Source organism: Motacilla alba, chromosome Z, assembly GCF_015832195.1.
Source record: "Motacilla alba alba isolate MOTALB_02 chromosome Z, Motacilla_alba_V1.0_pri, whole genome shotgun sequence".
NCBI classification, from domain to species: Eukaryota; Metazoa; Chordata; class Aves; order Passeriformes; family Motacillidae; genus Motacilla; species Motacilla alba.
In genome coordinates, this window is record NC_052046.1 from 4662261 (window position 1) to 4677120 (window position 14860).

At 35.7% G+C, this 14860-nt stretch overlaps 1 protein-coding gene across 3 annotated transcripts in view; it reads right to left on the reverse strand.

Moving 5' to 3' along the window:
• PIK3C3 (phosphatidylinositol 3-kinase catalytic subunit type 3) overlaps positions 1–14860 on the reverse strand; it is a 66331-nt gene that overhangs the window by 12315 nt on the left and 39156 nt on the right. For 2 of the 3 annotated variants that reach the window (XM_038123957.1, XM_038123958.1), the window contains 2 exons: positions 10363–10531; positions 4847–4937 (listed from right to left, as the gene is read on the reverse strand). In XM_038123957.1, the coding sequence (XP_037979885.1) occupies positions 4847–4937; positions 10363–10531 (260 nt within the window). Of the gene's footprint in view, positions 1–4846; positions 4938–10362; positions 10532–14860 lie in introns of those variants that run through there. The other variant, XR_005255212.1, reaches the window with a different exon arrangement.

The following is a 14860-nucleotide window of genomic DNA, read 5'->3' on the forward strand; positions in this document are numbered from 1 at the left end:
ACAGAATGTTGTATATGACATAAGCTACTGTTCCAATTTTGCCTTCACTCAATCTGTGTTTCTCCCAAGACATTTCATAACTTTTGGACAGAAACAACACTTGGACAATATACCTTCTGTTACATTTTAAGCTTGATTATACAATTGCATTCTGTCAGTGAGCTCCCTGGGATGTCCCACTGTTATTAGATGGTAGAGAATAATTTGGAAAAAAAGCCCCAAAACAGTCTGCTTTTGTTCCTCAGGTTAGTAGTTACAGTCTGTAAGAATATTTTCCACACTCAGATTTTTCTAGAAGGTCTCATTCAACACGTCAGTATGAAATTCTTAAAAAAAAAAAGTAATGACAAATCATACAAGGCCTCACAGAAGAAGACATGCTTCATTGAAGTTTCTGTACAATCTTACTTGGTTTCCTTCTATGACTAAAAGTAAGAAACTCCTTCCAATGTCTTCTCTTAACTTCTCTCATTAATGAGCATCTCATTATCAAACACCTCTACACTACAGGAAATGACAAGAGACAATACAACAAATCAAGACATGGAAAATTAAAAGTAGTGTTCTTCATTTTATTTCAACTGATTTTATTTTAGCCATCACTACCACATGATAGGTGCCAATTTTAGTTTTATTTAGGATATGTTCATGATTACTGTAATCAAACCTTCATTCTGGCTCTAACACCAGAGATTATCTGCTGAAAGTTTAGAAAAGGGGAATACAAAAATTATTTCTGAATGCAGTTTTTACACTCTTCTGTTACCAGCAGGCAGACACGTCCTGCAAAGCACCTTCCTGCCTATTGGTGGAAGACAAAGATTAGATTGGGAGTTCAACTACCATCTAACATTGCAATGCTTTCACTTTGAGGAAGCAAAATTGTGGCCATTAAAGAAAAGTCTTTCTTTAGCAATAACCTTTAGAATGATTCATGCCTATTTCATGACTGCAGTATAGCTACACCTACTGAAAAGTTTCAGTATCAAAGATCTTTTTGCCAAACAAATTGTTTGATAAAAATAACTGCACTGTAATATTTCAATAGGCATTATAAGATATACAATATATATACTACTTCGGTAAGCATTCCTTTGTGTTACAAAAAAGGAAATTACTCTCCTTGCAGTTTAATCATCAAACTAGTATTCAGATTAATCCAAAGTGAAATACTGGTAACCTACCTTGTTGCCTGTAAGCCCAGAGCCTGTCTGGCTCCAGGCCTCTAAAGCAAAAGTGAGCGTGAGTGCTGCATTTCAGCACCAATGAGGAAAATGCTGGCTATGAACTTCACCTCTACTCTTCACCAGGACACCTTTTAAACACAGAAACATTTGTAAATCTCCAACTTTATCTTCTGCAAAGATAACCTGGTTGAAATGGTTATTGACTTGTCTCACAAATCAAAGGTAATTTAATTTTGCAGGTCAGTCCAAAATGGATCTTTACCTAATTTGAGTCTGTTGAAATATATATAGATTTTTTGTTAAAGGTTTAAGGAAAAAAATAAAAATCAATTGAGATGCTGAAAGCATTTATTCAATTTTTCTACAACAAGGTACAGTATTACCTTGTTAAATGACTGAATCAACTTGCCACTCACCCCAAGAGAGGCAAGGCACATTGTTCCTACTTTTATTAGTTCTAACAAAGCTTATAACTGATTTCAGGTGGGCTAACGGGTATTTAATACCCCAAACAAGTTTTCTAGCACATTATTTAAAAAAAAACCCCAAACACCAATGACCTATTCACTGTTATATAACAGGTTAAGATGATTCTGATCCTAGCCCATTTAAAGCTATTTTCTGTTCTTTTCTTTTTAAAGTAAAATAGTAAAATGAAAAATTGAGAACTAAAGAAAAAATTACTTTTACAGGTGCTTTGAACATTGTCATAAGGATCCAGCAGATCATAATAACAAACAACTGCTTAATGGAAGGCTCCTCTGCTTACCCACTCTTAAGGGATCTCGGGATGTTGTATTATTTTTGCACAAATGTAAGGAGTCTATTTGAAGGATAACTTTGAACCAAAAAGACCAAACTGTCAACAGGGTTCAGAAACAGCTGAGCTATCAGAAAAAACCAAAAGTTTATATAAGATAACAGAACTTGAGAGAGCTGAACAATCTGGCTATCTTCCTGACAATACCTTACTGTGCGGGTTTTGTTTTTTCTTTAAAGGAACAAGCACACTCTAAATTAACTTAAAAGAACCCAGAGAAGTAGAACCTTTCCCTCTCAAAGTGATTTGCATTCCTTAGGAGAAACATTTGCCTTACTGCTTCACATTTTAAAGCCTCTGTGAATGGACAGCCTGGAATCTCCCATGAGGGTAAAAGTCACAGTTCACCAAGCTGCACCACTGCCAGAGCTCAGGATCCTAATAACTAACTGCTGCATTTAATCTAACAATGATCTGTCATGTAACAACTAAGCTCGTGTTCTTTTCATGCAAGAAAAGAAGTTATTTCTACTTTGTAATGGAATTTAGAAATAACCACACAGATCTAATTCAGAGCTCAGGTGGTCAGAGCATGCAGAGGTAATGCCACAGTTGTGGGTTTGATCCCACATGGACCACTCTCTTAACAGCTGGACTTCATGATCCCTGTGAATCCTTTCCAACTCAGAATACTCTGTGATTCTGAATTTCCTTTTAGATTTTGCTGCTTTGCATGATCTCCAGATGTATGCAATACTGTCATGCTTTACATAATCTTGATTTTTAATTATTGTACAAAAGTGAACTGTAACATACATCTCAGCTGTACAGAAGACTTTCCGGCTTTCAATTCTATACCTTGATTTGTTAAGTCAATAAAATTATATTGGAAATTTACAGGGAGTAAAAGAGTTTTAGAAGAGTCTGAACTACTCAACTATTGCTATATTAAAAACATCCTTTACAAGTATTTTACAGCAGCCAACATCCTATTATCACTAATTACTGAAAGCATATACCCTTGGACAGCATTTCTAGAGTTTTCCACCAAAAATGCAATGCCAAGATACTGTTAAGAAACAAGGATATTGCATGTTGATTAGCAGCAAGTATAAGAAGACTCTTTTTAAAGAATATCAGAGCTCACAAGAACCAAGTCAAGGCAAGGATGAACAACACTGTCACACGAGTAACCTATCCTAGTGGAAGTGGCCCATGGCAGGGGGATGGAATGAGATCATCTTTAAAATCTCTTCCAGCCCAAGCCATTCTGGGATTCTGTGATCAAATGACAGGGAACCCTAGACCAGTAAGGAGTAAGATTAAAATGTGTCATAAGTCTCAAACTTATTGGTGCAAACATTAAAGAATCAGCACTTCTGAAGTTCAATGAAACCACTGGTTTGTGCTTCTGATGACCATATAAGTTAAGCACAAACTTACCCCAAATTAGCCCCATTATACCTTTTGATGCATACTTCAAAATTTACTAGATTTATGGTGCATTTATTAGTAGACTTTGCAATCTAAAAGATCTTCCCCCTCCTTACTGTATCACTCATGTTTCCAATGGCTAGGCAGAGCCAAATGCATCTTCTTTATAAAGATGAAATTCTTAAGACAGAACTTGCAGACTGTTGGGAAGGTCTCTTCTGTGAAAAGTAGATGTCTCTACAAAACTGTAATTACTACCAGAACTTGGCAGGTATTGAACCACTTCAGCTGCCTACTTTAGGCTTTAATCTCCCATGTTCTATGTAAGTAATCTATTCAATCTTTAGGGCATTTAAGGACAGAGGTGAGGTTTGAGTATTGATAAGAAGAAATAACTTGCTGTCATTTTCTCAGGAAAACAGTTGAGTGAAGATTGTCATCTTGACTACAAAACATAGCACTTTTGACTAGCTTGGCTTCCTGGACATGAAACTGAACCGCTGCAAGAGCTCTTAGTATTGATTTGAAACCAAGAAACTCTAAATAGGAAACCTGTATCCTTGAAGAGAAAAGGAAAAATCTGTGCAAGTCACAATTTAGTTTTCTTTCAGGAAATTATATTAGTACATGAAATATTTATTTTAAGATTCTGAATCTCTGCTATCATAGCTTCTTGAAAACAGTGAAGAACAGCCTATCTGAGAGACAATCCACCACTTGAATAAAAATTACAGTGAACTAATTTCCATTGGATACACAGGCTCCACAAAGTCTTTTGGAGATTTAAAACAGATAGCCCTTTACTATAAATTGTGTTACAAAAACCCAACATTTGTCTAAAATATAAGTGTAATGAAATTTAGATGGAGATGTATCCTGTATTTTTCATGTCAACTATTGCTCAACCACCAAATGGAGAAGAATGACTGAAGCTGGTATAAAGGACAAAGTTAGAATTATGGGACACAAGTCTGCCTTCCCAATAAACAGAAGTTTCTTGTTCATGAAGATATACCAGCCTACTGGTTTTAGATCTTCAGTAGACTGGTTTTATAACTAGAAGAAGACTGGTTTTATAAAACCAGTCATGTCTTAAAGGTTTCTAGACTAGATGGGACAATCTTTCATGATACAGTCAGTGTTGACTGCTTCACTTCTAAGTTTGACAAGGTGGAAATACTGTGTTTAGCTAAAGTACTCATTGTAACAGAGCACTAGAGCAGAGTGTGCAGCATTACATGGATGATGAAAAGGCATTCTGTATTCATAAGGCACATGTGCTAAGTGTTCTCCAAGTACACTCTCCTTTCTTTAACTTCAATGACGAAAAGAAGTTGCTCAAAGATTATAAAATAGAAGCAAGTATTTTCAGGTGAGACACAAATAAGTCATCATCACAAGTGACTGAAAATTTCGTAATGAGATGCCTTGGGTCACTGAAAGACAATGAAAGCTTCACATTTACCTTTTTTACAGTCTTGTCAGGTTCAAGAGCAATGTCTGGAATGTTGGCATCCACCATGAGGGAAAATAAATTCAAGATCAAGTTGGAATACCTAAGCAGAAGAGCAAATTAGGTAAAACATGATGTAAACTGTAAAAAGACATTTTGTAAACAACTTAATTTAAGAACTCATCATCATCTTAAAAAGAACTGTTAATGCTTCAGAGATCCATTTTTAGTAATAATTGAAAGTATTTATGTTAAAGAACATGAGATGCTGACACACACTATCAAAGTTTAACCTTCAAAATCTCTTAAACTGCCAAAATTGAATAAAATGCTCTGATTTTGTTACAGTTTTCTAAAATCATCAGAACATTTACTCAGAGACACATGAAATATAAACTATGATTTCATATATTTTAAGTTGTAACGACATTTTCTACCTCTGTTAGGATAAATGTATGCTAGAATACTGATACAAAGGTTATTTTCTATTACTAAGTGATACAGCAGCATGATATATATTCAAAGAGATGAAGTCTTCATAAGTACAAAAAATTGTTTTTCCAATCACTGCAAGGGCTTTTGACCTAATGAGTTAAATATTTAACCAGATCAAAGTCTTCAGTTCCTCAGTTAAGCTCCAGTAATAGTGGTAGCACAGTACACTTAGGAAGTGCAAATGTCATCTATAACCATTAAAAGACAAATCAGAGAACAGTTTTTGGCTTTAAAATGGTGTTGGAAACACTCATGATGATTTTTTTTAAAGAACATCATTTTGCCCTTGCAGAAAATTAGCTGTCAGTTTCTTTTCCAGAGGATAACTTTCAAGCTGTTCAACACAAACTGGAACTTCCCTTCCTCTGCAAAAAGATCTAGTTCCCTTTAAGACACACAATATGTTACTGACTTCACCATTTGAAATATTGCTTTGCTAAGAGAACCAGGAGCTTCACAGATGACAGAAAGTGAATTCTTAGCAGCAAAACTTGTTTATTAGGAAGCTGCTGAATATATATCAGCTGACAATTGCAAGGAGTGCAAAGTATTTCAACTAAACAAAAGGTCTGGTTCATAGCTGTATTTTACAAAGTAAATACTGCTCAAAAAAGACATCTCACTAGGAAACCTTAATTCCAACCTCTTGACACTTTATTATTATCTGGAACTAACATTACCTAACACATTCCAATAAAAGTTTTAAGACATTATAAGAAAAGCATTAAAATCAACTGTTTGGCTAGAAATCCTCAGTGACTTATTTCTTTCAGAAGTTACACTTCACTTCCCCAAGGGCAGGGAGCTGGAGTCAGGAAAATGATTTTTATGACAAATTAAAAGAAAAGAAGGAAAGTTAACTCTACCTTTTTTTTCAGGTCTGGCTAAGAAATATAGCAGTCAGGTTGCTCTGCTGCTAGGAACAGACACCACAGATTTTAATCAATTTTTCTTCTACTTGCCTGAAACTAGCAGATTTCTTTTTAAACATGCTTAAATGTTACAGGTATGTGCTTTGAAGTCTCCTCCTAGATTACTGGTACCTTCTGTCAGTAGTTTTCCCTTCAAACTGACACAGAATTTGAAGTCTCAGAGTCCCTTTTGCTCTTCAACCACATAGAGGATAAGAGCTTATAAGCACTACAGCTTATTGGAGCTATTTATGTGATGGAGGCTTGTAAAAAAAGATTTTAAAGGTCTAGGGATCATTGTTAGATACCAGTTAAGAGACGGTTATTCTTGAAGAATAAGATCACCTAAAGATACTCATTTTGGGGGGGAATCAAGAAAAGGTCATCTGGGAAGGGAGTATGGAGTGGAAAAAACCCTAAAAATTAAGGAAGAATTTTTCACTACACTATCTGCAGATCGGTCCCCTGCCCTCACCCCAACATTTCTATAACTCAGAAATTAACTGCGATCCTTCTTACAGGCAACAGCTTTGGCAAACATGCCATGAAGTTTACAGCTGGGGAATTGACAGCCCAAACTCATCTGAGAGATTTTGCTGAATCACCTGAGTTAAGAGCCTGACTTGTAAAAACACAAACACCATTGTCAAGCAAGGTATATCACTCATCTTTGACATCTACATTACAAAGGCCTCTGGAATGGCTGACATCCATCCACAGCCAGAACAAAATCTGAGCCAGGTTTTCCTAGTTCTAAGGAGGTTTAAGGAAGTACCTAAACTGAAACCTAAATCCTTCTCACATTACTCTTTGCTTTCTTCAAACTCAGTACAAATTAACTTATAAAATCAATGAGGATTCAGCTGCACTGAAGGTTGATTAACTTCTGTTTTAAACATGAAGTACTGTTAAAGAAATTCAACAAGAAAATTCTACTTCTACACAGAAAAGGTCTCATATATCAAGAAATGAACCCACATCAGACAAAAGGTCAAATTCTCATTACTATGTTTTCTGAGAACAGCAGCTTTTGTTTTCAAGTTAATATCTCAAACATCTGCTTGATTCTAAGCATTCCTTTATTTATTTTTTTCAATAGACCCTTTGCATATAGATGTCCTAAACCAATCAAATATTTCAGGTGTTGACTCTGCAATACTCTACCAAATATGAAGCTACAAACATCCACTATGAAGACAAGGACAGGAAGGTATACAGTTATCTGCAGTCCCAAACTAAGGCCCTGCTGACCTTGTCTAGGTTAAAATTCCTAAGTTTAAAATGCTTTAAGGATACTGCTTTTCTTTCAGTGGAACATGGGACTCGCCAGGACAAATTTATCTTCTCAAGAGCATGAATACTCCCTAATCATTGTCATGTCACAGTTAGCTACAATAAATTACAGCAAAATATTTCCTTGCAGTCCAAACTCAGTCAATATGTACCTGATCCTACACAGTTTCACTTCTGCTCTTCTCTCTTCACCGTCTAATCCCAGCTTTACAACACTATCCAGACCCTGCATTACAATTTTTCCAAAGGAGCAGCACTTCCCAACGGGCATCACAGCTTTCCACTTCACTTATTGCACAGTGTTTCCACTCAGATCTGGACTGCAACCTCAGTCACTAAACTGAGAACAGACTGGAGAAAAACTACTCCAGCCAACTGGATAATCCCACCCACACAGAGAAAGAAATCTCAGGCCAAACTACAGCTTCTTCCCCTACTCCAACTTACCTCCTATTCCTCTGCCCTTACCTATGCCAAGTAACTCAAACTGAAGAGCAAGCTTCTCACAGGACTAATGCAGGGGAAACCCTTACTTGAAAGGTACAAAACAATGTAGAGCAATTTTCACTCTGGAAAAAAAATCTAATTTGTTTTGACTGGATACTTGGCTGTCACAGATTTCCCAGAGAAGGTGCAGAGTCTCCCTCAGTGGAGATATTCCAGAACTTCCAGAACATAACCCTGTGCCATGTGCTCTGGGATGACCCTCCTTGAGCAGGGAGGTGGGACTAATGAACCATTTTGTGATACTACGGAACCTGCTGAAGATGTGTAAGCAGGAAATTCTTGATGGAAAGGAAATGCTGACATGTACCAGGATTTAAACATCTTTAAACAGGCTCAACACATATAACGAAAACACAAGATGCTGCTACAGCCCAAGTACTGCTGACAGCCACAATTTGCCCTGCAACACATTCACAATGCAGCAGCTGCTCCTTCACTACAGCACTGCTGACAAAGACACTTGACTGATTACTGTTACTCAAGAAAGTAGAAAGCATCTCCTTATTCCTACTCCCCAAGAAAATCCCCCAAACTAAGTAAAGAACATACAATAATGATCATATGCCAAACTGCTTACAACCAGAAACAACAGACAAAACTATTCTTTCACTTGTAGCTTTAAAATTCCTTGTATTTTTTTTCACTATGCAACATCCATTCCACCGGGAATCCTGATACACCAAAATACAGTACTTGAAATATGTAGAGAATTGGTTATTCTCAGGGAAATAAGTAACTAAAATAAAGCACAACCTCATGGAGATGACAGAGTTTGCATTTGGTCTTAGCTATCAGAGGTTATGATTTCACACTAGTTGGCCAGAAGATCTGTCTGTATGTGAATATGCAGAACTGTTAAAACTAAAGTTCCACAACCAATTATTCTTTTTTTAAAATTAATCTTAATTATTTTTAGTTCCAGCTGCTTAAAGTAATAGTTACAGTAATTTTAATATTATCATACAGTATTGTTGAAAGCCTTAAGGGTATTTATCCAGAACCATGTAAAACTATTTTCCAATAAAGTGAGCAAATATTGGTGATACTATAATTACAACTACAATTCCAGACATTAAAATAAAACCATCTTGAGTTACAGTTTAGTTGTATACCCAAATTACCATTATACTATACATCTAATGATGGTCTTTGTAGCCAATCATTACATAAATTAATTCAATGAACAATCTTTCATTGACACAACAGACCTTTCCACTGAAACAGCTAGGTTTAAACAAAAACAACTCAAGTATATGACAAATAAATACAGCATTACAAAACAGCTTTAAGCAAAGTTCAGAAGTTGGACTGCTCTCTGAAGACACAAATATTGCTTGTTGACAACATGCCACTATTTTTTCAAATTGTTGAATGGCTTTTTAACCCATTAAGAACTCCAGTTTCTAGACCAACTCTTTAGTCTTCCTCCTTGTATCAAAGAACTACATGCAGCATTTTATTTTGTAGGATGGGCTGCTCTCCATATTCCAGGTTCTTTTCACCTAAGCTTACCATATTGCCAATTTCTTACACATACTTGAAAGTTTTCTTAGGTAATGTTTGGTATTAAAATGAAAATCTTTTCTCTTCACTGAACACATGCTAAATCAAATCCCTGGACAGACCAGGAGTGCTTACCTTCCTCTATTCAAACAGAACAAAAATGAGCTACTTGGCTCAGAAAGTTAATGGGTAAGTAATACAGTCACTGCAAAAGAATGAAGCTGATTCTAAATGTAAAAGAAAGATCTGTTGGTTCACAGACACCAGAGCCTAAAGAGTTTTTAGCTGCCACAATTCTGGGTATTTAAAGAAATCTCTAACATGCTTGATTGTCACTACAAGTTGCTAATTTTTGTCCCACAGGAGCTGAACTGAACTAAGCATATGTGTGTGTCATCTTCAAGCCAAAGAATTTGATCATCACTAATTTAAACTGGAGGAAGATAAAGCAGCAAATGTGTAATGACATAAATTAAAATGACAGTTCCTTGATCATCAATAATCAGAGGAAAAGAAGCTTACGGGCAAAAACATACCCGAAAAGAAATATAATTTAATATCCCACTTGAGTTATGAAATGAAGCTATTTAAGTTATTAAACAAGCAAAATTGAGGGCTTTAACTTGAACAATTACATTCACCCTCCACATTACACCAACACTGCGATGTTTTCATTCCTTTGTTTCATAAAAATTCTTGTGTTCACATTTAAACAAGCTTTCAATTTTCAACAGAAACATTTCAGCAGTTCATTTGCTGGTGTCCTCTCCTGCTTTAGAGTGGCTCTCATGAGTTCTGGCATAAAGCCAGTGCTGTTACCTGCGGAGGTGGAGAAAGGCTGTGTAGCACTGCTTACGGAACTCCTGGTATTGCTCACTCTGGGTGCCTCCCATGCCTTCCACCATCTCTTTGTTCAGCTTCATCGGGGGAGGAAGGGGCTTGGGGTCCCGGCCCAAAATATAACCAAAGTCAATGTGAAACAGTTTACCTGCAAAAGAAGGAAAGGCAAACACTGCACATAATAAAAGTTCTTGGATATAATTATTAAGAAGATAGCAAGTAGGTCCCAGAAAATTTTATGTAAGGTTTATAACAGTGTATTTTTTATCTTCATCTGTTAACTGGAAATTATGGTTTTAAAGAAGCAAAGCTGACTTAAAATTAAAGCTTTTTTTTGATTATTAAACATGTGGAATACATTCACGAAGACTGTACCAATACTGAAACTGGTCAGTAGATACTAAATGCTCAGTTTACGTAATAGATACTACTAATTCTTAGCACCTTCTTTATAACTTGTTAGCAAATTTAAACATTAAAGCTGTGCAATGTGTGTTTTGCATTTGGTTGCTGAGGCATGAAATATGATAAATTTAACATACAACCAATACAACAAAGAGAAAGTAAGATTCATAATCCTATAAACAACCTTTCAAAGCCACTGAACACCAAAGATGAGTTCAATGCTGTTTCAAAAGTCTTTTGAGTTGTTCAAGTAGGGTCAAAAATTATCAATGGTTTTGAAATACACTGAAGAAACATCTGCAACTTGAAATTTGAACCTGGATTTCAAATCCACTGAAAAGTTTGTCATACCCTTTTCCAGTACTAAAATAAATTACCTCGTTTGGTCACTATGTTTCCATTCTCAGTTCAACTGACTGCATTTAGAACGCTTCTGCAGCATTAACAAAAACTTGTACAGGCCTCCTCTCTTCAAATGCACAGTGCAATTGCCCCTCCTATCAAGAGCCTGCCATGCTGCTCACCATAATGCTCACACATGAACTGGGGAGAATGCGGAGCGCTCCTTTCCAATGTCACTGAACTACACGTGAGATGTTATCGGTGGCAAAATGAACACTGAACTTCCCTCGGTAAACTTCAGTTCACTAGCAACTTCAAAAAACCTAAAATATTTAGATTAACTGAAGAATAAATATATAATACATACATAAAAAAGATGTGTTAATAGAAATAAAAGTAAAACAATCCATAATTCTGAGGTAGCCATTTTTTTAGGAATAATCTTGACTCAGTTAAATACTGTCCATGTTAAGCAGAAAAATGTCTCTTAATGTGTTCTGCAAATGTATTTTCAGTTTGGAATGTGTAATTTAAGCAATGACTTGAGCCATGCCACAGCTATATTACAAAAAGATGGTGAGATTGCAGATATGCATGCAGATACACGACAGAAGATCTTTTAAACAAGAAGGTAGAAAATTATTAGCATGATTGTTATCTAGACAAACACAGCACAGAAGAAAGAGTTTTGCTTCAGAATTTTGGAACTGAGCATCATTACAGACAGGGGTGTATTTGCTTTGGGATATTTTAACTTGCAGCTTGTGTATTGAATTTAAGATTTCATAAGATTAGGTTCTATGTGCTCTTGGAAAAAAATTGGAGCAGTCATATTTTTCAGTTAATCATCTGTCTTTGACTGTTTCATTGGATAATAATGTAGTATCAATAGAAAAGGCTTTTTGAGATCTGTCATAAGCATTCTTCTTCAATCCAAGAAATGAATTCCATGACAGTCCAATTTCAAAGAAAGATCACAAGTATCCTCAACATGAGGAAAAGTATTTGCTGACTGATCAATGCCACAACCATTACATTTTGCATAACTAACTGTGATATTAAAAAACATTCCTTAAATATATTCTTTCTGGTCTGGTAAAGGAGATTCTTTTAGAACTCATTTTTGTACACCAAATTTTTGAAGTAACTACATACAGAACCTTTCATCATTAAGCTAGAAAAAATGTTTAACTGAAAAGTTTTGGGGACTTGCTTTCTGTTCACTTATTCAAACCTGTCACCTTGAAGAGTCAAGAGACAACATTTTGAATAAAACAGTAATCCTTGTAGCAGAAAATATTTTTTTTCAGTTTGCTCTGGAGGTAAGAAATGAAAGATGATAATTAATAATTTACACTGGTAACAAATACATCTAAAACATTCCAAAATATTTCAATAATTGAGTGATAGACACTTAGAAAGATGAGGCCATCTTGCATTAACATTATAGGTTTCCTAGCTGTACTTCAAAATTCAGCTGTTTTTTAGGCTGACTTAAAATGTATGTACAAGCTCACATTTAAATAAGTCTATTTTAAACCGTTCAAACCTGTCTACTAAACACAGTCTTGATTAATTTTAATTCAGCTCCTCCAAGATCAATTAAACCAGCACACCATGCCACAGAACATGGACAAAAGGCTCTCCCTGGTGCTTGCACAAAGGTGCTACACCAGGAGCAGCCTGAGGGAGCACTGAAATTCTAGGGATTTTGACACTGGAACCTGCCTTGTGTTGCCCTCCAGGACTTAACTGAACAAGTGAAGAACAAGCCTGCTTTGGACAAATTAAATTTGCTATATATTTAATACTGAAAATAGATGATATTTATATTCTTATTTATGCCTATATATAATAAATTTATCAAGTAATAAACTCAATGATTTCATATCTTTAAGACCAAGATAAAAAGGTTGCAAGTCTCTCACGTGATCATCCCAAGTGCCATTTGTATCAGGGTGTTACACTGACTATTCCACTTTCATTATATTAATGAATGTAACAATTTTCACTCAGCATAACCCCTTCCATCTGTCAGATTATCATGTTTTACCACAATCCAACTTCTTCCAATTTATTACGTCTTAATGTAAAGGGCTCCTAATCTTTAGATGTGCTTATAAATTACAGACAAAACTGGACCTGTACTTTGGTTTACTACTCAAATGAGTTCTAAAAATGACTTACCAAATGAGTGCTAAATCATAAAGGTGAGGGTTTTTTTTTTTTTTGTTTGTTTGTTTCAGTCATGATTTAAACTAAAATCAGCCTTTACTTAAGACAACGTGAAACAGATCTCATCACCCTGATCAATCACCGTGATCTCATCACCCAGATCAAATCACCCTGCCCTCCCCGTTTATTTTACTGCAGAAAAAGAAAGACACAAAGCATTTACTGACTGGAAGAAGATGAGAAGCTTCCAGGACTAAGCAGCATGCACATATAAAATTATTTAATCCAAAATCTAAGAGTTGATACTATTGGGTACTTCTGAGCTTTTGTTTTTTTTAATTATTTTCTTCTGTGAGTTTGACTACCTTTTTCCACTCAACACCTGGTTTTCTAACATATGGAATAAAGAGGAAAGGCCACTGGAGACTTCATGGGTATGGCACAAAACATGGAAGTTACTCTGACTACCAGTCAGGGTATCAGGGATTTCAAAGTCCGTCTGACTTTCTTTCAGTGATCTTTGATTAAGTGATGCATGGACCTGTAGAGAATAAAAATTCATACCTGGTCCTTGCAATAGCCAGTAACACCTGACTGCAGCTGGAGAGGGTGATCTGTCCATTACTTTCACTGCTAATAGTTAGATTTTAATACAGGAGAAAGCGCCTACAGAGCAGCACAGAAATAGTTTCATTTTGTTAGGAAAAAACACTGAAAACCAGACAGAACTCTGAAAACCTTAAAATGCAGAGGACAGAGCAAATTAGATGCAATTACTGAAATAAAGTAAGTCTGATGGCAATTGTCTCTTCACAGTAAAAAAAGCAAATGATTTCAAACTACTCTGTTTTGTTGGGAAAGAACAAAAAAAGCATTAAACCCAAACACAATCTGTAAACCAAAGCAAAAATTTCATTACTCCTCTGTAACCCTCAGGCACCACTATTATTTTAACTTGACCCATGTAAAAAAATATACAATTCAGTTATTATTTTAACTAAATTCGTATTTTAAATTTGAAGCAATGGGGTGAAAAGTCCTCAATGAAAATGACTGGATGGATGGGGTATTTTTTCTGGCTGTCCCAGCAAATTCTAATGTTACTGTCAAAATTTCTCTTTTGCTAACAGACCACTGGCATGATGAAAAAATCAGAATGCCTAATTTACTTTCATAAACAGCATCTTACAACTTTTCTAAGATTACACAACAATGAAAGTAATGTGAATTTTTAAGCACTTATTCAGGATACAGGTTTTGAAGTCAGTATGCAGCAACAGATGGAGGCAAAGTTTAACACTGTCACCCATGTAACTCGTATGAGCCCAGCTTGTCTGAAGCATTATAACTCACCTCCCTCCCCTCCCCAAGCTGTCCATTCTCAAAATACATTCCATTCAGGCACATTATAAGAAAGAAACAGGTCTGATATTTATAACTAGATGACAAAGGCTGTTCAAAGTACCTAGAAGAAAAAGTGTTTTAACAGATCAAAAGCTAAAAGGTTATGTTCTTTTTAATAATAAGTACCACAGAAAATGGAATTCCAGAGAGA